At 38.1% G+C, this 22625-nt stretch overlaps 1 protein-coding gene across 5 annotated transcripts in view; it reads left to right on the top strand.

Moving 5' to 3' along the window:
* Positions 1–3485: 3485 nt before the first annotated feature.
* Positions 3486–22625, top strand: part of LOC127437566 (non-muscle caldesmon-like) — a 29207-nt gene continuing 10067 nt past the window's right edge. For 3 of the 5 annotated variants that reach the window (XM_051692564.1, XM_051692562.1, XM_051692565.1), the window contains exons 1-12: positions 3486–3632; positions 10524–10634; positions 15031–15150; positions 15699–16137; positions 16270–16311; positions 16406–16987; positions 19371–19441; positions 19540–19798; positions 20902–21033; positions 21563–21606; positions 22209–22284; positions 22367–22507. In XM_051692564.1, the coding sequence (XP_051548524.1) occupies positions 10555–10634; positions 15031–15150; positions 15699–16137; positions 16270–16311; positions 16406–16987; positions 19371–19441; positions 19540–19798; positions 20902–21033; positions 21563–21606; positions 22209–22284; positions 22367–22507 (1986 nt within the window). In that variant the 5' untranslated portion in view covers positions 3486–3632; positions 10524–10554. Of the gene's footprint in view, positions 3633–4380; positions 4571–10523; positions 10635–15030; positions 15151–15698; positions 16138–16269; positions 16312–16405; positions 16988–19370; positions 19442–19539; positions 19799–20901; positions 21034–21562; positions 21607–22208; positions 22285–22366; positions 22508–22625 lie in introns of all 5 variants that reach the window. The other 2 variants (XM_051692563.1, XM_051692566.1) reach the window with 2 other exon arrangements.

The raw sequence follows: 22625 nt of genomic DNA, 5'->3' as shown, positions 1-22625 counted from the left end.
TCAGTAAAGAAGCTCTGCCAAGGATCCAATTTGAGAAGTGTTCTGTTTGGCTGAAGCCCATACAGGCCTGGACACAAAGTAGCTTCTTCTTTACTGCCAATCAGAGACCGGTTTTACAGTTTCTCTTAAAATGGTTATTGTTGAAACTTTGGAATGAGCAGCTAATAGAGGGCGAAAGAGCAATCAATATCCAGATAAGGGGGCGTGGTGTAGACGCATATGTACTGTATGCACTGTGGTGTATCCACTGTAAAACTGTAATTACCCATCACTGTCAGAAAAAAAGGGAAGATCGTGAAAGCTTTTTACATAGTTTGAAATATGCCAGATTCATTTGTTATGGTTTTAGAGAAGTAACAATAATAGACCTTTTCCACAGACTGTGATGACGCGTTTCCGCCTTATTGAGCAGTGTAAATAAAAAAATTATATTATACATTTTAAAAAATTGAGTGTAAATTTATAACATTATGCGTATTGTTATGTTACCCTGGAATTAGTTTTAAAAAATGAATTACCACAGCTGCGAGGGGGTTTTGATTACATCTGCTGAGAGAGTGACAGTAAATTTGGCATCTTCTCCCATCTGACTGTCTTAATCCACTGATCTCTATTTTTTTCCTCTTCTGGAAAGTCATTCAAACGTAATAGTGGATTTTTTCTTTTGGTCTTGGAGCAAACGGTTAAGTGAAAATAATATTTGCTGTGATCTCCCATTCACTCCGGTTCACCACTGTCGAAGTTTACCCTACATACGTTTACTTCCGCATTCCAAAACCCGGTGTGTGAAAAAGGTCTATTGTAGCAACTTTAGTATTTTTGGCAGAAACGTTTGTTTCTTTGGTATTTTTTATGATGATATAACAGTCTAATAGAAAAGTGTCTAAAAATGCCATCACTGCGCATAGTTTAATACAATATACTGTAAATATGATCTTTGGATCTGAGTGGTATCTTGAATCTATTTGTATTACTCCACTTTTCATTGTTTGTTGTATTTCCAAATAGTGGTGGGGATTTTAATTCGTTGTTCATTTTGATTTCTTTCCAACACAGTCTCATAAGAATTCATAAGAATAGTATGAGATTGCGAATTCGTAGTAATCATACACTATATTGCCAAAAGTATTTGCTCATCTGCCTTTAGACGCATATGAATTTAAGTGACATCCCATTCTTAATCCATAGGGTTTAATATGACGTCGGCCCACCCTTTGCAGCTATAACAGCTTCAACTCTTCTGGGAAGGCTTTCCACAAGGTTTAGGAGTGTGTTTATGGGAATTTTTGACCATTCTTCCAGAAGCGCATTTGTGAGGTCAGACACTGATGTTGGACGAGAAGGCCTGGCTCGCAGTCTTCGCTCTAATTCATCCCAAATGTGCTCTATCGGGTTGAGGTCAGGACTCTGTGCAGGCCAGTCAAGTTCTTCCACACCAAACTCGCTCATCCATGTCTTTATGGACCTTGCTTTGTGCACTGGTGCGCAGTCATGTTGGAACAGGAAGGGGCCATCCCCGAACTGTTCCCACAAAGTTGGGAGCATGGAATTGTCCAAAATCTCTTGGTATGCTGAAGCATTCAGAGTTCCTTTCACTGGAACTAAGGGTCCAAGCCCAGCTCCTGAAAAACAACCCCACACCATAATCCCCCCTCCACCAAACTTCACAGTTGGCACAATGCAGTCAGACAAGTACCGTTCTCCTGGCAACCGCCAAACCCAGACTCGTCCATCAGATTGCCAGATGGAGAAGCGTGATTCGTCACTCCAGAGAACGCATCTCCACTGCTCTAGAGTCCAGTGGCGGCGTGCTTTACACCACTGTATCCGACGCTTTGCATTGCACTTGGTGATGTATGGCTTGGATGCAGCTGCTCGGCCATGGAAACCCATTCCATGAAGCTCTCTACGCACTGTTCTTGAGCTAATCTGAAGGCCACATGAACTTTGGAGGTCTGTAGCGATTGACTCTGCAGAAAGTTGGCGACCTCTGCGCACTATGCGCCTCAGCATCCGCTTACCCCGCTCTGTCATTTTACATGGCCTACCACTTCGTGGCTGAGTTGCTGTCATTCCCAATCGCTTCCACTTTGTTATAATACCACTGACAGTTGACTGTGGAATATTTAGTAGCGAGGAAATTTCACGACTGGACTTGTTGCACAGGTGGCATCCTATCACAGTACCACGCTGGAATTCACTGAGCTCCTGAGAGCGGCCCATTCTTTCACAAATGTTTGTAGAAGCAGTCTGCGTGCCTAGGTGCTTCATTTTATACACCTGTGGCCATGGAAGTGATTGGAACACCTGAATTCAATTATTTGGATGGGTGAGCGAATACTTCTGGCAATATAGTGTATGTCTTCATTTGTACAAAAGCATATAACTTATACACCAACCAATCACATACACTTCCCTTGTCTCCTTCAAAACTCCCATATTTCCCTTTCTTCCATCATGAACAAAACATAATTATAATCATGGTCACAGGTTAAAATGTATGGTTAGGTTTAGGTATGGGGTTTGGGTTAGGGATTATAATAACATAACACTAATGCATGTTCTGAACCCGGAAGTTTCGCTTTAGTCCATCGTATGCAACAAGGCTTTTTACATTACTATCATGTTTCTGTTTATGCTCTGGTTAAGGCATTACACTTTATGGTTAGGTTTAGGTATAGTGTTTTGGGTTAGGGGTTAAAAGTTGGAAAGATATTACAAACGTGCATTCAAAACCCTGAGGTTTTTTCTTTCTTATTTCAAACACAACTGGCTTTTTTCATTACTATCATGGTTATGGTTTAGGCTGCTGGAAAAGGTGTTAAGACTTAATTGTTAGGCTTACCTTTGCCTCGACACACATTTAGTTCAGTAAAGAACAAATGAAACATCGGGGTCTACAAGGACACGTGGAAAACGTTTGCAATTGGTTGGTGTATAATCATTCGTTTTTTACTATTTTCATTGGCAGAGAAAAAAAGCATTAACTAACTGGCCAATATTTGTCTGAAACTTTGTATTACTATTTTTCTTGTTTGTTGAACTGTTCGTGCCTCTACGGCCAAATCACAGCTGCGCTGATATGGAAAAACAGCACTCTTGCTTATATGACAGGCTACATCATTTGGCAGAAATACCTCAGACATGTTAAAACAACAATCAAATTAAACTTAAAGCTGCATATAATTTAAACATGAACAATTATTTGTGAAAGACTATCTTTGGTTGTCTTTCACTAAGTGAGGCTATTTATCACTAAAGTCACCAGCCAAGATCAATTTGTTCTGGACTATTCAACACTTACTTTATGCCAGTCACATCTTGGTAAGATTCTGGTTGACACACCTAGAACTAATCAGCAAAAACTAAACTGTACCAAATTGTGATGGGAGTGATATATTAGAGTGTAATAGATGACTATTACCTATGGATGAAGGAAAGCACCAGAAGTCTGTTGGCAAATGCTTTGAAGTGATGGAACTAAGCAGAGGCGGAGTCTGAATGGCTGCAGATTTATAAAATGTGGAGTCACGACCAATGCAATTTCTTCAGTGTGCCCTCTTTCAGTAGGACGATCATACTTGAAGGCTAAATTGGAAAGCAAGCTGAAACCTGCTCCAGTCCTGCAACAGGTAGGGGTTATTAGCATCATGATTCATTTTAACCATTTGAAAATGAATTTTAAATTGAAATACAGTATATGCATCATGTTGTTACAGTATTATTTGAATGATGCTTTTGTCATGAGAAAATTACCAAGCACGCTATAATGAAAATGAAACAAAATTAAAATAATATATTGGCTTGGAAAATTTTTACATTTTGCTTTGCAACTTGTTCTCAGAGGTGGATTGCACTACTTCATTTTCTATAATTGACAAAAACATCTGTCTACCTTTCTTTAAAATTAGGCTACCAGTCTCGTTAATTGGAGGGTCTCCCAGAAATTCACTAACTACTACTTGCTTTAAGAATGAGTTCATACCGCCTTTGGATCTTTTTAATTGGTTTTCTGTGTGCATGTGACAGCACAAATGCTTTTCAATACACCTGCATCACATACTTTGAATTAAAACAGGTTCTACCCTTTCTGTTGTAGTTTCAACTTTACCATGCCAAAGCACCCACTGAATGCAACTGATGCAGCTTCATCAAACAGTGTTATAGTGGTTCTATGATACATACACTTTATGAAAACAATCTTAGAAATTTGTATATATTCCCCTCTGTGTACAAACATGAAACATAGACAGTTGGAAATTATTATGCCTCAGTCTTATATCCCAGAGTGCAGATCTGGTGACAGATGAATGAAGCAGTATGTGCAATGCACAACAGCAGCAGCAGCACCAGCAATGTGTGTTTTGTGTGGCTGTACAGAATCTGGAGGCAATTCAGTGCACAGTGATAACAGGGCATTGGCACAGGCTGCAGGCAGGATGTTAGGAGTACTGCCCTTCCGGAGTGGGATGGGATCAAGTTTGGGAATGCTGTTGGCCCTTACTGCCCAGACTCTTGGGAAATCAGAGAGCCAAGGATGCTGGGTCAGTAGGGGCGCATGAAGGATCAGGTAACTTCATTTTGCCTATAGGAATTATACTGAGATGGATGCAACGGCATGGTAATGTAACATCATTTGGCAGAAATTCCAATTTGCTTTTAAAAATTAAGTGTTTATATATTTAAACCAACCATCTACAGCGGTCCAGGGGTGTAGATTCCAGGGGGGGACCAATATTTATACAATGATCAATAGAAACATGTAAATGTTCAAGCCCCCAATGTTCAAACCAAAATCTACACCCTTGCAGTGGTCCCAAAAAGTATTTGGCACTTTAGGACACTTAAGTCCACTTAAGTCATACATAAGCCATTGCATAATATACAAAACAAAATATCAAACCAAGTGGCATCCGCAATCAAATGATGCTAGAGCTTTTCTCCGAACGAACTATACCATTTGCACTATGACTTTTTAGCAACTGGTCTCAAGGTGATCATTAGTGGATATATGAAGTCAGTTCCCTTCAAGTTCACACTTGGTGTCCTAGCAGAGTAACCACAGGTGTAGTGCATAGAGTATGGACACTAAGTCTTACAACTAAAAGAAAATCCTTTTTGTGCAATGGTATGCTTGAAAAGTGTTCTTTAATATAAAACGGCACTTGGTTAGATATTTTGTTATATATTGAAAAGATAGTCATATATTTTAAAGTGTGGCTTAAGTGTCCAGATACTTTCTGGGTTTTCTTATACATATAAAAAAATCAAATCAAATCACAGTCACCTATTAAATTGTCTGCCGAAAACTCTACAATTCCTATTGGCTTTATCCTGACATCGGTGTTGAATTGGATAAGAACCAGAATATGTGCTCAGTGAAATCTATAGTTATTTTCGTTGTGCTTGGTAGAAGCTGGATTTGGACCTTTAGCGCTGTTCGCATAGTTAAATATAAAACAAGACAAATCTCTCAGACAGCTTATTTGATACACAGTTCACTGCTGCCAGATGTTAAAAAGCTGCCTTGAATTATGCAGCACACTTTTTTTAAATTAGTTTTTTATGGACTTGTACATATTGGACCTGCAATGTACCACTTAACCCAAGATGATGGACAATTGGCACATTCAATATTCCCAAGTCGTGAGGTCAGAGTAAAATGAAACCAAATTTTCATTGGGTAGGTCCATCAAATATGCATGGAAAAGTTTGCAGATATTTTGTGAGTAAGACAGAAATCCCAAATTCCATTTTGAGGTTTAGACCTTGAATGTGTTCCACTGCAACATACTGTTTATCATATGTTATCCAGGAGTCTCGCTGTGGAAAAGCTTTGGGGCTGGAGCACACTCGTGCCAAGTCAGGTCTTTTCCTTACATGGTGTAAGCAACTAGGCATTACACCATCTCCTTCCCAATACACATGGATCTGTCTGGCTATGATCAATGTCTTGTTGCCCAGAGACCTGGAATGTGTTTAACTGCAATTACATTTCCTTTTCAAGCATCTCAGTGTCCTGTTGTCTTCTTCCCTTGCAAAACCAATCTGGAAACTCTGAGGACATATTCTGTATTTGGGAAATTTCTTACATAGCTTAAAGTGGGGTCATTGTTTGGTCTGTTCGGCCAAATGAAAAGAGAGAGAATGAATAATATTGCTCAACAAAACCATGAAAATAGCCCATTTCAGGGCAGGTGGTCATAGTTCTTGCTGAGCCATGAGAGAAGCATAATTAATTACCTACAAGATGGTACAAAGCCACCTGTTCAATAGTGCATTGAAGCTCCTTCAGCATTTTAATGAATATGGCATGTTGGAAATTATTGTTTATGATCATATTTAGGAAGCACAGATTGAATTATAATCAAAAGCACTCTTATTTGACTCATACAGCCTGGGGGGATCTCCTGGAATGCATTAAAATGGACATACTGTAGGTATGCCTGCAAATGTTTCCTCTTTGCAAACTGGGAAATGTTTAAGGGAGAGCATAAGCTTTGAGAGATTAAAGGCCTTAAACATTTTGAAAGAATGTATAGTAATGCAGTGATTCAAACTTTGGAATCCTGACTTGCGTTGCTATCTGATTTATGAAGTGTTCAGTTAAAGACCCCATGAAATCAAAATGGAAGTTTTATAACTTTTAATCCATGTCTTTTCACTTTGAAGTCATCTATAATCTACTGTAATTAACTTTTGGCAAATATATACTGTACATTTAAAATTTACAGTCTCTCTCTTCCGGGAAAACAGACCAAAATTATTGATGACACATCTTGCACACAGGGGCATATGCAAATGTTTCTCCAATCAAATTCCCTCTGGAATGAGAATGCCCCGCCTCCAAATATCACCTTCGTCTCCTTAGCAATAGATAGTAGCAAACTATGTTCATGTCTGTGAAGTAAACTAAAGGCTACTGGCTATTTTAAAAAGGCTACTGGCTATTTTTAAATCTGATAGTAATAAGATCTTACCTGGCATTCCAAGTTGACTGTGGATGTATTTGTTGTATGAAAGTTCTGAACCCAACATGATCCTAGAAAGCACAACTGAATTTTTGTTTCCTAGCATCATTTAATTACAGACATATATCATATGAGATCTATTGCACCTTGACTGAAAGGTTGTAGCCCTTGGCATACAACTAGCAAAGATATACTGTATGATGGGATTGTTCTGGAACAGAAGGTTTCTGTTCTACAAGTGGCACAGGTGCAGCTCCCCTTAATTCTGGAAGAAATGGATATCATTTTTAAGGGAGAGAGAGACATTAGGAAAGCCATGATTTAGTACTCTGAAATCAGTTTTTGCCAGGGTGCATTAAGTAATCCCATTTCCCACAATTTTTAATGCTTATAGCTGGTGTACTAAAAAAGAAGCAGCACACAGAGGCAGAGAGGCAACAGAGTGCAAAACTACTGCATGTGGCCTGTTGAAAACCTCAGAAGTTGAGACTCATGACTGATACAATGTTATCCAGTTGTTGTTGTTTTTTCTCCCCTTTTTCTCTCCAATTTGGAATGCCCAATTCCCAATGTGCTCTAAGTCCTCGTGGTGGCATAGTGACTTGCCTCAATCTGGGTGGCCGAGGACGAATCTCAGTTGTCTGAGAACGTCAATCCGTGCATTTTATCACGTGGCTTGTTGAGCGCGTTACCATGGAGACATAGCACGTGTTGAGGCTTCATGCTATTCTCCGCGGCATCCACACACAACTCACCACGTGCCCACTTAGAGCGAACCACCATGTGGAGGTTACCCCATGTGACTCTACCCTCCCTAGCAACCTGGACAATTTAGTTGCTTAGGAGACCTGGCTGGAATCACTCAGCACGCCCTGGATTCAAACTCGCGACTCCAGGGGTGGTAGTCAGCGTCAATACTTGCTGAGCCACCCAGGCCCCCGTTATGTAGTTCTAAATGGCTTCCTCACACAAAGGCTTCCATTACGGGCTTTAGACAGGGTATATTAATCTTGTTAACAGATTTGTACATCATCTGTCACTCTTTACTATAAAGATATTTTACAGATATTCATTTCATTATTTTTTATTTATTTTTTTTTTTTTTTTTATCTGTGTTTGAGAATAAGGGCATTTTGGGCTGGACTGGTTACACTAGTAGATTCCAGTGCAAGCTTTGGCATTTTCTCTCAAGATTTCAGGGTAAGAAATGAGAACCATGCAGAGGGCAAAATCCCCAGGACCTAGAATCAGTCATAGATATGTAGATTAGAATGTGTTCTCCATCTCTGTAATGTGGGAATGATTTGTGGACTTGACTGTACAGTACCTTGTGGTAGGAACTAAGGCTGGACAGCAAAAGAGAGTCTGGGAAATGTATAGCATGCCCACTTCACCCAAAAGCATTGTGTTATTTCTTTCAAGTATAAGCAAGAGTTAAGAAGAACAGAGGAAACTGGGTCTAAAAAAAAGTACCTTTAAACTCCACAAACCACTTGGAACTATGGATTGGTTTTATTAAGCTCTATTTTATATGCAAACAGCAACAATGTATATTTTATAAAGTAGGTACAGACCACCCAACCCAAACCTAAACCTAACCATAAGTGGTATAAAAAAATTTAAAGTTAGAAGGAAAAATCTCAACCTTCAAATCATGCATGTCAGTGCAACTGGAGCCGACACAAACATGTCTGAAAGGAGACGGTGCTTGTCAGTGAGTCGGAATAATGTTTGCCGATCCTACGGTACAGATACTCTGAAACAACATGCTAACTTCCCATGTGATTATGCTGATGTACTTGTGTATCAGAAGGACACATTTGGAGCATCTTACTTTGGTTGCATTGCATCTCACTAGTTTTCAGTGCCTGTAGTTCGTGTTTTTAGGACGATGTGCCAAGAAAAAATAGTTTGAAACTTTGAAAAACACGTCTCAAGGTCCCAGCTCGGTGTAGCTATCTTTGAGTGCAAATCGCATCTGTGGAAGGCTTAGCTGCCTGTTGCTCTTGTTGGTTTGATGAGGCATGTTGCCTGTACAGCTGGAGCGCTGACTGCCCCCTACTGCATCAAGCTTGTACATCAAGCTTGAATTGCTCCGAACGTAGGAACATTCCTTATTACGGAATTTACATACAGATTGGAGGCATGATTAATTGCGTTAATTTTTTTAACGTGTTATTTTCTATATATATAATTAATCACACCAAATTAACACAGTAAATCGACAGCTCTAATTTAAATGAGATCAGTAAACAATAAACAGAAAACAAAACTAAATAATTCAACTAAAATATAAAACTAAACTGAAACCAGAAATCACTGAACAAATTTAAACTACCAATCAGACAGTAAAAACAAATGAAAATGTAACTAAATTGAAAGGATACATTGGAAAAAAAGAGAAAAGATTATAACTAAATGAAAATGTAAAAACTGTAAAAAAAAAATTAAAAAAAAATTAAAAAAAGTGTTGCTTGGAATGCCGCTTGGCCAATCAAATTAGAGCACTGAAACTAACTGTTATATAATGTAAAATGAAGGACTATGTATAGCATTAAGATTGACTATAAAATTCTTACCAGAATTATCCAACTAAATTGCCTGTCACAAATATAACAGTGCTTTCTAACTCAACCCGAACCCCACTGTATTAAAAAAATCAAAGGCCTCAGTACGCATAGCAGACATTCCTAAAGCTTCTCTTAATAAGAAGCACTCCGGAGGTAATGACGGATGATAGCTATGTCTGATGGCCACACATAAACAAACCCTTGTGAAACGTCTGCTTGGCTGATACCTGCATGCTTTGCACCTGTGAACATTTGCCCTGTTGACCCACACTGTGGCAGCTTGTTAGACATGTTTCCATACCCACAAAGCCAGGCTTTCTTTCACATTCCAGGGAAAGCTGTAGGTCACTTACAGCTTCATCATGGATTGGCCCAAGTTCTTTATTTCATAGAAGATAATGTCAAGATGATAGTATTATGAAGTCCAGTGTTTTGTTGTTGTTGTTGTTTTTTAAGAATCATCTTGTTGCATTTGCGTATCAGCTTTGTCTCAGATTATTTTGTTTTGTGTCATGCTGGCTAGGGGCTATTGGCGAAGCTCTTGAATTTGGTTAGGAAACTATTCTCTGAACTAACAGAGAGTGAGCTACATAAGCCTTCAAGTACTATTATGCCTCTTAAATTGGGAAATATGTATCAGCAGTCATTATCTAAGGGAATGTAAGCAAATTTGCACTTTTGCTTATAACTTTTTTGAAACTTACAATAATGTTTCCATGAGTAGAGCTGATTTCGAAAATCTGGTTGAGGGAGTGGGAAACGGGATTGGGTGTGAAGGTGACAAAGGTTGACTTACCTGTTAGTTTTCCCAGGGAAACAGGAATCAAACTGAAATGCTGTGGCCCTGGTAAGTTATTGACCAAACAGCTTAGTGGGAACATTTAAACCTCAGTTTAAATCAGGGTGATCACCTTGACACTGCAGTTCAAATGTTTTACTGTAAATCCATCCCTGTGTGTCTGTCTCTCTGTTGCTCTCTCAGCTTATAATCAAGGAAATTTGAGTGAATTATCATGGATGAGGACTTTGATTTTGAGCGCCGCAGGGAGCTTCGGAGACAAAAGCGTGAAGAAATGCAGAGGGAGACAGAGAAGTAAGTCACACACACACATTGACCATCCCCCACTTTCTTGAAACATTCAAATTAAATAAAATCTCAGTTATTGTCTAGTTTTTATATCTTATTATGCTATGGTAATGGTTATAAGAGCTATATACCTTTATATATCTTGAGTTTCATTATTTATAGATGATGCAATAAAAATCAGATCAGTGCCGATGTTGTGTGTTATACTATTTTAAGCCACAGAAGTACTGTCTGGCCAAGTTGGAGAGGCTTGTGTCTGCGTGTTCCAAACAACCGTGCCTCTCTCAACTCTTTTCCTTATAAAGGTTGACTTGATATGGCTGTAAATGTCTTACTTTGTTTATGGTGCATCATTACAGATGACGGGTTGGTAGAGTGAAGCCAGATAATATCTGATTTTAGACAGGAATGGATTGGATATAATGTCATTCTCAGTACTATAATGTGGAATTTTTTTACAAATATTTTTTAAAATTGTAAACTGTAAAATTTTAAAAATGTGTACATAATATGTTTTCATACATAATGGTAGTATTTTGTTTTACCCCCTTTAGCTGAGGCTCATTTTAATTAAAATAAAACAGTGTTTTACAGTGCTAGTCATTGATTGTCATATAAAAAATAATCTCACGATGCAACAAATCATAATCGTAATTAAAAAAAAATCCTTTTGATTTTTGGGTGAAATGTTACCTGGACATGTTTTCATGAGATTCACCCACATATCTGTGTAAGTTTATAAATTAGATTACATGTTGCTGTAAGTAGATAGAGTAAGGTTTACTAATGAAGAAATGTTTAATGGCATTTTAAAGAAAAGAGAAATAGCATGTCCACGCATTAGTGCTGTTTTGTAAATAATAGTTTGTCATTTTATTTTTACCCTAGGCTTGTTTAAACCTGATTTGAGTCAGATTTATTCATCAGTCCATTTCAGGTATTTTCCTGCAGTGCTTTCCTGCAGCGAACAGTTATGTTTTTCATGTAACACACAAAAGTATGTACATTTAAAATGTTTATTTATGCTCCACAGGCCTTTCACTATTCATTTTAATGCAATTTTGACAAATACAGTATAAAAAGGTTTTGTATTAGCATGGGCAATGTGCACTGTGGGTTTGTCAGGCCAGGTCTTTTCCTAATGTTTATAGTTCAAGATTACTTGCCCAACTCATAGACTGAGAGCTGCAGTCTCTCCATTCTTCTACAACTCCCACTGTCCAGCAGTCCATATAAGGCCTGCTCAGCAGATGTGTACTATTGAAGATGACAGATCCTTTGCAACTCTTTGTGAGGGATATAACTTGTTCAAATGAATATATCAAAGTATATGCTAACATTACATGTGACAGTCAGACAGGGACTAAAAACAAAATGTTTTTTTATTTCAATTCTTTCTGAGCAGGATTTCTGCGTTCCGCTGCCTCTTTTCCAATTGGTAACCGGTTAGAATGAAATAAGGGTTGGTGATATACCAGTTGTAGTGTTGCCAGATCTGCCAACTGAAACAAAGGGACCTGGTCTGGAAAAACATGGTAAAACAATGGACTTGCCTCAAACTAAATGAGTGAAAATATTTATATATATATATTCCTTGTGTATTTGGGATACCTAGTTAGTGTTAGTGTAAATGGACAGTGCCGTTCTGTGGATATTAAATTGGCCACTCTCCAATTTTTGGTTGTTAGTTGCTGCGCCAACATCATAGATTCAAATCTCACTCTTTCCAAAGTTTTCTATCTTTGCACTCTCAGTATTGATGGCCTAGCTGATTGCAGTGTTAACCCCTAAAGGGACATTTTCATTTCTTTACAAGTCTTTGTAATAAATATTCAAATACAGAAGGATAAGACACCACCTTTAAGGTCCAAAGTGTACTACCAGAGAAACTACTGTAGCTACTTGGCATGTTTGTCTCTCATTAAACAGTGATAGAAGAAAGTATTTTTAACATTGAGGAAAATTACACACATAAGCTTCACAAGCCTAGCTGTACAAACAATCTGAGCTGAAAAGGAAACCAAACCTTTGATAAAAATCAGTTTCAAATCCAGCTGATAGTCTGGCCAACTCCACCACGCCTTACTTTATAACAGCCTTTCATCTGGAGAAATGATCAATTCTGACACTGTAAGGCTTCTTTTTTCTTTTTTTTTTTTTTTTTGTGTGCATGTTAAACACTAAGTGAGGAGGATATATTTCTCTTCTAATGCACTGCCATATTTCAGTCTGCTCTTTGGAACTGTTTGGTGAATATGTGCTGCAGTAACCATGAGGGAATGTTTATTAAGATGGATGAGTCTCAAGACAGAAACCTCAAGGCATTTCTACCACATCCATGGCTTTGTAGTGAAGAAAACAAACTTTATTGGAATCATATCTGGAAAAGAAATATTCTCTATGAAATTATTGATGAAAAGAATCTAAACTGCCTCAAATCCTTGCTGCCTGTCATGGTTTTCAGTTCAAAACAGCTCCTCACAACCCACATATTTATTTCAAAGGAAGTGATCGTGGCATCGCCCGTAAATCCCTAGCACTTGATTAATCATTTCACCAGATGCTTCAACATTTTACCAAACACATTTACTCATTCAATAGTTTCAGTAAATTTCCACTTCAGAACACTGGCATCGTAATTCAGTCCAACTGAATTTTAACTATTAAAAATTCTAAATATCAACAATATTGGCAAAGTAATTTGGGAATGAAGCAACTTATTCTCCATTCATCTTGTTCCACAATGCCACAGTCCAAAAAATGGAATTCACATCAGTTTTGTCAGGTAACCCAAAAAATGTGCTTAATGCGGTAACATCTAAATTAACTGGTTTTACTCAATTGAAAAATATTATTTAATCTGAATAAATGTACATGACAAATTGCAGTAGGTTACACCAACAAGTAGATCAGGTAAAAATATATCCTTAAGGTTACAATTGCAGGTTACGACTTTTTTCAGTGTACTTGCACCTATTTATCTAAGTCAACCAACACCGTCAACTCTGGTCATTTTTAAAGAGGGTCGTCAACACATGCGCAGTATTGATAAGTGCTGTTTATCAGGCCTGTCTAGTACTATGTTTCTCTGCACTAGTTTAAGGAAACTCCACAGACTTTGGAATGTTTTGACTGCTGTTTTTCTTTTTTTTTTTTTTCAAGGCTAAAAATTCAGCCATAATGCTTCAGTCTCTGTCAGTACTGTTAGCTTTCTCTCTCCATCTCTGCATTTCATCCTCAACACCAGAGGTCTGAAAGCTATTGTATTCATTCAGCAATCCTTCTCACAGAAGACATATTCTTCCAAGAAAATCACAGATACTCCATCTGTCTGTCAGGATGACCTTTCCCCATTTGGAACTCCCAGAGATGAACGGATTCTTTTGGATTTCCGCTGTTGTCCCGGAATGGAGAAACAGAATTGTGGTCCCTGTTAATGGGTCTCTCTCTACCATCTACAACATCTGCAAGTCATTGAGAAGGGAAGTGAAGAGGAGAAAGGGAAAATAAAACCCATCCTCTATCAACTGGCTATTTCAAGTGCTCATATTGCCTTATAAACACCAGCATGCCATGGCAAACTAAAGCCAGGCCAGACTTCCTCAAGTGCAAGATGGGAAAGTATTTCAGACCAATAGAGCGGTAAGAATGTGGGTAACATCTGAAGCAGCAATGAGGACAAAAATGTGGAGATCTTTTTGTAGAATTTGGTATCGGCCTTAAGTTTACAGTCTGGCTAATTTGCCATACCGCAAGGATGCAAACAAGGCTCACTTCTTAGAATTGCTTTCCAAACCACTCTCTGCACACTTCCATTTTTTTCAAAATTTTGTTACAGTTGAGGTTTTTGGGTCTGACTGTTGTCTTCAAGCTTGTGAATCACACACAGTTTATATGAATCTCAAGGTTTGCACATTTTACTGTTTTCTCCCGTACATTTTTTGCTTATATCCATAAGAATATAATAATTTTATGGAAATGCACCATGGTTATACTGTATCATGTGTTTTTGGATATGTATCATGGTAATACCTTGAGCATTTGAAGAACCATGTAAATACCAGGAAATATGAATATGGCAATCATTTAGTACCATTGTCTAAGTAACATGATATTACCATCTGACACCATCACTGTAAGGAAAACATTTATTATTTTCTTTTAGTGTAAGAATTTGTTTGTGTTGTAGTTGCATGTATTAGTAATTTATGTAATTTACACTCCATGTGTCATATTCATTTGGTCGTATAATCATTATTGACTCCTCAGCGTGATATAAAGTTTATGATAATGTTTATTTCCCATGTGCTTTTTCTGCATTCAGCCAGGAGGCATTCATATATCTGTCAGTATTGTCTGTCTGCACTCATACTGAATAATGAGTGTGTTTGTCCCGCTACAGGATGAACTCTCAGGATGATGACGAGGAGGCAGCTCGAGAGTGTCGTAGACGAGCCCACCAGGAACGCCTGCGCAATAAGGAGAATGAGGAGTCAAGCAGCACTGCAACAGAAACTAATAGGTAAATCCACCCTATTGCTTCTCACATGCAGGAAAAACTAAATCTGATTCACTGACGGGTTATGAAATGAAATCCTAAATAATCCTAATCCTCACTTTAAAATCTAGTCCACCCTTACTTAAAATCTTGAAACTTTCATTAAAGTTGAAATGTGTAATTTCGTAAACACACCTACCATATTCCATAGGTCAGAAAAACAGGCACTCAAGCCCCAAACTCATGCAATTGGTTTAGCCAATGTGGCTATATATTACGTCAGGCAGGTCAGGACACCCAAACCAACAGAGCATTTTTTTTTATAGTGCCATGGTGTTTACACTTTTCTGGGAAATCAGCCTATGAATAGCTTACTTAAATTCATTCTGCACATTATAAGTCTATAAGTTGTGATTGGAGAAAGTATTTTAACCTTAAAAAAATTAAACACTTTACCTCTAAACGTAACTAAAATTTAGACAAGTCTACCCTTAAACTTAAACCAAAAACTTTTCCTTAAAACAAACACTTTGCATTGTTCTGATACTGAACACCAGTGATGTTGTTTTCAGTACTGAGACATCAACACTGATCACTAGTTCTGAACCGACTGAGGATGATGACCAGGCTCTCCTGGAAAGGATTGCTCAGAGAGAAGAGCGGAGACAGAAAAGAATGAGGGAGGCTTTAGAGAGGCAGAAGGAACTTGACCCAAACAACATGGATGGAAATGTCACCACCACCACAGAGCCAAGTGATAGAAATGGTGAGGAAGAGTCCTCTCAAAACGAGGTCCCTTCAACAGGAACCAACTACTGGAAGGAAAGGGAAGAGAAAAAAGAAGAAGAAAAGATAGAAGAAACTAAGGCAGAGGTTGAGGAGACAACCACGGTACAGGAGGAGCCAGCACCAGTCACAGCAGCTGAAGAACCCAAAGAAACTCCTGAGAAGATAGTAGAAGACTACCAGGAAGAGGAGGAGAGACCACAGAGGTCCTACCTCAAAGAACAGGTAATTTCCTCAAACAGTAAATTATTTTGCTGTCATTTCATCTTATGATGAAAGTCCAGTACTTTAGCTCTGTGGTTCATGTGGTTTCTGCGATATTAGTTTAAGATCTGTTTTGACGCTTCATTTTTACAGGAATCCACAGAGGAACACAAAGATCCAGCTGTTACAAATAAGGTATGAAGGTCTTAAGATTTGTCTGGGTTTTTTAACCACAACATTGGAGTGAATTGCTTTGAATTGATTTCCTAACATTTGTTATATTTTGTAGGAAGAATCTTTCATTGCAAATAGAGAGACTAAAGAAAAAACACAAGCAGATTTAGCAAGTGCAGATTTAGAAAAGAAAGAGGCTGAAAGTTTGGTATCAAGTATGGTAATGCAAGAGGAACCTGCAAAAGAGGACACAGCAGTAAAAGTTGAGGTCAAAGTGGAACCAGCTACATCACAAAATGAAGAAGAAAAGCCTGTGGAGAAAGAGGAACCTGAGAAGAAACCTGCAGAAAAACTTGTGGAGGTGAAGTTTAGAACTCAAGATTCAGAACCTCTTGCAAAGAAGGAAGCTGAGAAACCTACAAAAGAACAAGAAAAACCTTATGTACCTAAGAAGACTTCTGAAGAAATGCCTAAAAAGTCAATGAGAGAAGTTGAGGTTAAGGCCCAAGTCCCAAAGAAAGAAGAGAAGAAACCACAAATGAAGAGGCAGCTTGAAGAAAAACCATCAACACAGAAGAAAATTGAGGAGAAACTTGGGACTCCAAAGCAAGACAGTGAGGAAAAGCCAAAATGGAAGAAAGTGACAGAAGAAACTAGGCCCAAACCTGAAGAAAAAGCTAAACTAAAGAAGGAAGAGGTATTCACCTCTTACGCTGGGTCATGCTTATCACAAATGTATGCACAGTCCACGCTTTTATTATTATACAATTTGTGGTCAACCAGCATTGCTTGCCAGTTTTTCCCTGGATATGGACACAGCGTCTTCTCAAATTACTTTTCCGCTTCTTTGCTTCAAATGTGCAGTTCTGAAAATGCAGTGTTTTTGCTGTGTTTTTGAAAAGACGGCCTGGTGTTTTGCCATTTTAAGCAGTTTTACATGGTATGTGGTAGGCCTTTTCCATTCCAGCCTCTTTCCATACATACAAGAGGCGGTCTGAAATGTTCTAGGACAAGCTCAAGATGCCAAGATGGAGGGCAGACATTTGCTGTGCTAAAATTCACTTACTTGTTTACTCATTCACTATTTATGCCAGATAGTGGACTATATATAGGGAAAATAGAGTGATTACAGGCTGTTCTGAAGAGAACGAACCACATAAGATCTAAATGCCAGTTGTTTATAGTCATTTTTGATTACTTAATGACACACGGCAGCCATGAAAAGATTTTAAAAAATAATTATCTTGTGCGGTGTGTGCCGCCACAGAGACTATTTAGCCTGAGATGGAGCACTTGTTTTAAAGTGAATGTGAGAATATGGGTGTAGAAAATGAAATCCTGCCTAAAGGCCCATTCACACCAAGAATGATAACTACAACGATAACTGTAATGACAACTATATTAGCGTCCACAGCAACAGACGATAACGTTCTGCTTATTCTAAGCACGCTGCAGTTACGTTCACAGTCAAGAAAATGTAAAAAAAATAAAATAATAGAAAATGTTTTCAACATTAGTGCTAGATACCTGAGATAATTTTTGGTACCAGCTTGCATTAGCTTTTCATTATCTCATCTCCGTTAATACTGAAGAAGAATGCAGATGAAGCATTGGCGGTTCTTGAGCAGGAGTTTCCCTTTCGTTTGCGTGTGATATAATAAGTGGTGATCCGGTGCTGGAGTGTGTTATTTTGAATGTTACGATGAGTCCACGTTGTGGCTCGAGCCCTTTAAAGTTGGATGGATTTTGATTGGTTTTCAATGATTTTATCGTTCATCAGCTGGAAGAAAATCGCTCTGAAATTATCCAAATGATAGTGTTCCTCTGTGACATTATCGTTATAGTTGTGGTGTGGACAATTTTTAAAACTTTATGAATATAGTTATCGTTATAGTTATCGTTCTTGGTGTGAAAGGCCTTTACAGGTAAAAGAGTCAATCACCAGTCAATTCATTTTGAGAACGCACAAGTGCATTAGCTGGATCAGCCTGAAAAATAGAGTTTTTTAGTATAATCTAAGCTAAATTTATGATTGACCAACTGTTTTGGAAATTGCGGTCATACCCCATTCAAGAAGATTGGAGTTGTACTTTTATGCCACTTGTATCCATAGAAAATAGCCGCCTGGGTGTGTTCCCTAGATGGCCGCCGAGTGGATTAACTTGCCTTGAAAGGGATTTCGGCAGCAAGCAATCATAAGCAATGAAAGCGGCAGAATTCTTGTGACCGAGCTTGACAAGCAATGCCACCTCCGGTCTGGCCTGTTGTCTCTTACCTTTTAAAAGAAATTGGGAACTTGCAGTTACCTCATACTGTGTAAAATACCCTTAAAACCGCCTTTTTGCAGTGTCATTTGCATGTGGTGTGGTCAGTTTTCTACTGGTGGTGCTAACTTTGAATGACAAACAACATGTTAGCTAATCTGTGCTCCACCTTGGGCAGCACTACTATCAATGCTATATCCACCGATCATTAGGTTAAAAAACGCATTTGCAAACACAAATTTCACAGAATTCTCTGGAAGAAATTAAAGGCTTGTTTTTATTCCCTCTCTTTAGGTTGTGGCAGAAAAGCCAAAACCTTCATTTTTGCATGCCAAGTTAACACCAGTGGATCTATTTAAAAAGATACAGAAACTCCCCCCTCCCCCCACCACCACTACCACCACCAAAAAAGAAAAAAGAAAAAGAAAGACAATTTTGTCATCATTTACTCCTCTTCATGGTTTTCCCAAATCATATGACTTTCTTTTTTTTTTTTGTGTAGATGAGATGTTAGGCAGAATGTTAACCTAAAATGTTGACTTTTATTGCAAAAAATGTTTTTCCATACAATGAAAGTGATTGGTGACTGAGCCTGTCATTCTGCCTAACATCTCCCTTTTGTGTTTGATGTAAAAAAAAATAAAAAATAAAAAATAATAATAATATGGGACAACAAGACGGTGAGTAAATGATAGCAGAATTTTTATTTCTGGGTGAACTATCCCTGTACAAGTTTAGGTTTGATAGAATGACACCACAACCTAAGAATAAAATGATAAATAATAAAATCAATTTATTGTTTCTCCATTCGAGCAGAAAGTGACAACTAAGCCACAGGATGCAGTTGACAGCACTGCAAAAGCCAAGAAACCAGAGAAGACGCTAAGGTACAGACAGATTAATTTCTCATGTAAGAACTTTTCTTTTTACATTTCCAGGTATCCAGTTTTTTGAGAGTCATGATTAATTTTGAGCAATTGTTTAGCCCCATAGGTTTACGCTCTCCTGAAACAGAGAAGCAGGATCCCATCGGCAAGTTGGAGGCAGAACGCAAGCTACAGGAGTTGAAGCGGCGGAGAAATGAGACGGACAGCGAGGTGCTGGAGAAGATGAAGCAGAAACAGCAAACGGCTGAGGCTGAGCTGGAGGAGCTTAAGAAGAAGAGGGAGGAGAGGAAGAAGATTCTGGAGGAAGAGGAGAAACAGAAGAAACAGCAGCTGGCAGAAAAGAAGACTAAGGAAGAGGTAGAAAAAGTCAAATGGAAACAGCAGTACTCTGCCCTCCATCTGTAAACCACTGTTAGAGAACATGGCTGAATCCCAATTTACTTCTCCTTACTACGTACTTTGTATACTTCTAGTTTCTACTTAAATAAATATTCAAGGCTCAATACAAGTTAAGCTCAGTCGACTGCATTTGTGGCATAATGTTGAATACCACAAAAAACAATTTTGACTCATCCCTCCTTTTCTTTAAAAAAAGCAAGAATTAAGTTTACAGTGTGGCAATTCTTCTGTTAAAACTTGTGTATTCTTTGAGCTGTAACATGGTTAAAAATCTTTGTTTTTATGGTTGTTTTAGGGTTTAAGGTGTTAGTTGTCATGGCAACGAAGTTGTAGAAATAAAATAAAAAGATGTGACTTTACAAAGAAAAGTTCAGTAAGCGATTTTATCACACTAAAATCATGTTAACAAGCATACAGTTTACATCTTTTGGTTCAGCTTTTGAAACGGTGAGTATTAAAGTTTACCAACTGGCCCCATTCACTTCCATTGTAATTGCCTCACTGTAACCCAGATTTTGCTTTTTTTTTCTAAAGAAAAGTAGTGAAGAGTTTAAATTAATTTTTGCCACAAATTCTGTCGATTGAGTTTAACTTGTTTTGATCCCGGAATATAACTCAAACAAACTGTAAGTATGTTGTGTACTGCAGTTCCAAAGTATGTGTTTATAAGACATTTTGTAGTAAGACAGAATGCAAGCAATCGCAAACCTCAATGTGCCGGTCCTGGTAGCTGAAGGAATGGAAATGATGCTTTTTATTTAAAAGAGCCAAATGCCTTTTTGATAGAAGAATTGCCTGTTTGTTTACTCTTGAACAGACATATGCATTAGTTCGACTAGCCTGAAATTACAGTTTTATTCAGTGTGCTTTGAGCTAAAGAAGCAATATGGCTGCCTAATGAACTAATTTGCCTTAAAAGGGCTTTTGTATTTACTCAATACCACAAAATTTTATTGAAACTAAGCAAGTCATTCATAATAAAATTATGTTTTGATGCCGCATGATACATCTTCATATATTTTGCTGTGCCCTTGTCGTCCTCCTACCAATACAATGAACAGGAAGAGAGGAGGAAGATGAAAGAAGAGATTGAGCGAAGGAGATCAGAGGCAGCAGAGAAAAAGAAGCAAAAGGAGGAGTCCAAAGAAGGGAGTAAAGCTCCATTCATCGCTCCAAAGGGTGCCTCCGCCAAGGTCAAAGGGTCTATGACCCAATTAACAGAACTGTAATTTACAAAACAGTACAATGGTATTGCCTTTTTTTCTTTTCTTTTTTTTTTTGTACATGGCACTATGGTAATCCGTAGTGTTTGGTCACTATTATGATGGAAATTGAATATACTGTATATATATATATATATATATATCTTCGAGTACCATGTAAATACCATGGTCTATAAATATGGTACAGTACAATGGTATATATCAAATACTGTACTGTGGAACCACCACTGTACTTTTTTGAAAGAAATATTCATTATTTAGAGTGTAATGTGGAACGTAATAATTATAGATGTGTGCTGTTTGCCACAGTATACAGTATGTTCTATGTATATATACTGTATATGTAAATAGTTTTGCCATGTGGATGCTTAGACATCTATTTAAGAATGTTTTATTCCATATCCTTTATATTACATTTGTATCTTTTATATATCCTGTATGTCAGTCAATGAGTAAGCTCGCTGTAACATTTTATATGTAACATTTTAATATTTAACAGATTGGGGAGAAAACTGAATTTTTGAACAAATCTGCACTTAAAAGGTAAGAAGTCAATGCCGCATGAAGTTGTTTTTAGGATATGTGTTTATTCAACAGTAGAATACCTTCTGGGGTTCCGACTGATAATGTGATAGAGATACTATCGACCTTATTCACAGTAGCCATTTTTGATATTATAATGGGAATGACAACGAGGCTGTGAGGGATACGCAGATAATACAGCATGTACTTGCGTTAGGTTATGAATTGCGCTCTGACATATTTCACAACGCAACGAAGTGTGAAATCGAGCTTGCGTAGCAAGATGCATCTGTGTTCATGTACTTACGTAGAGTATGTTTGGGCCTACTTTCAGTCTCTTCAATGGGCTCTACTGCAGTTTAAAGTGTTTTTGGATCATTCCGCGGACAAAATGTTGATAGAATATCTGTCCAAGAACATTTAGTATACAAAGAACTCCAGACAACATGAGTTGTGGAAAATCTAGGAGCTTTTTACAGCTTTATATTGTTCGTGCCATTGAAGAGACTGTAAGTCTATCCCTCACAGCCTCGTTGTCATTCCCATTCAAAATCAAAGATGGCGCTAGCTTGAATAAGGGCTATTGAGACATACTGACATGCTACTGTCTGCATTCACACTAGTCCAGTGAAGATGCCACACACACCATTAGTATGCAAGATTGGAAACAGACTGGAGCAGTACACTTCTGCTGTTCAGGTGAGAAATAGTGAGCACTGAAGCAGCCTCCACCATTTATATGACATCAATAATCTGTGACTTTTCATCTGTTGTTCACCAGACTAAAGAAGTGACCAAATCACCCAAATCTCCTGTGGATGTACCTGTAGCTGAAGGTGTGCGGAACATCAAGAGTATGTGGGAGAAGGGGAACGTGGTCAGTCCCACCTCTAGTCCTGCAAGCCCCCCTGCTGTCACAAAGGTATGTGAGAGGAGAGAAAGTTTGTGCTTTACTGTCTATTTAAAAGTTGTACCTACGAAAAACCTTCAGCAAATTATAAAGAATTATTAAATAGTTTGTATTAATTCCAGTCGAAATG

This window comes from Myxocyprinus asiaticus, chromosome 48 (genome assembly GCF_019703515.2).
Source record: "Myxocyprinus asiaticus isolate MX2 ecotype Aquarium Trade chromosome 48, UBuf_Myxa_2, whole genome shotgun sequence".
NCBI classification, from domain to species: domain Eukaryota; kingdom Metazoa; phylum Chordata; class Actinopteri; order Cypriniformes; family Catostomidae; genus Myxocyprinus; species Myxocyprinus asiaticus.
This window is presented reverse-complemented; position numbering and strand designations above follow the sequence as displayed.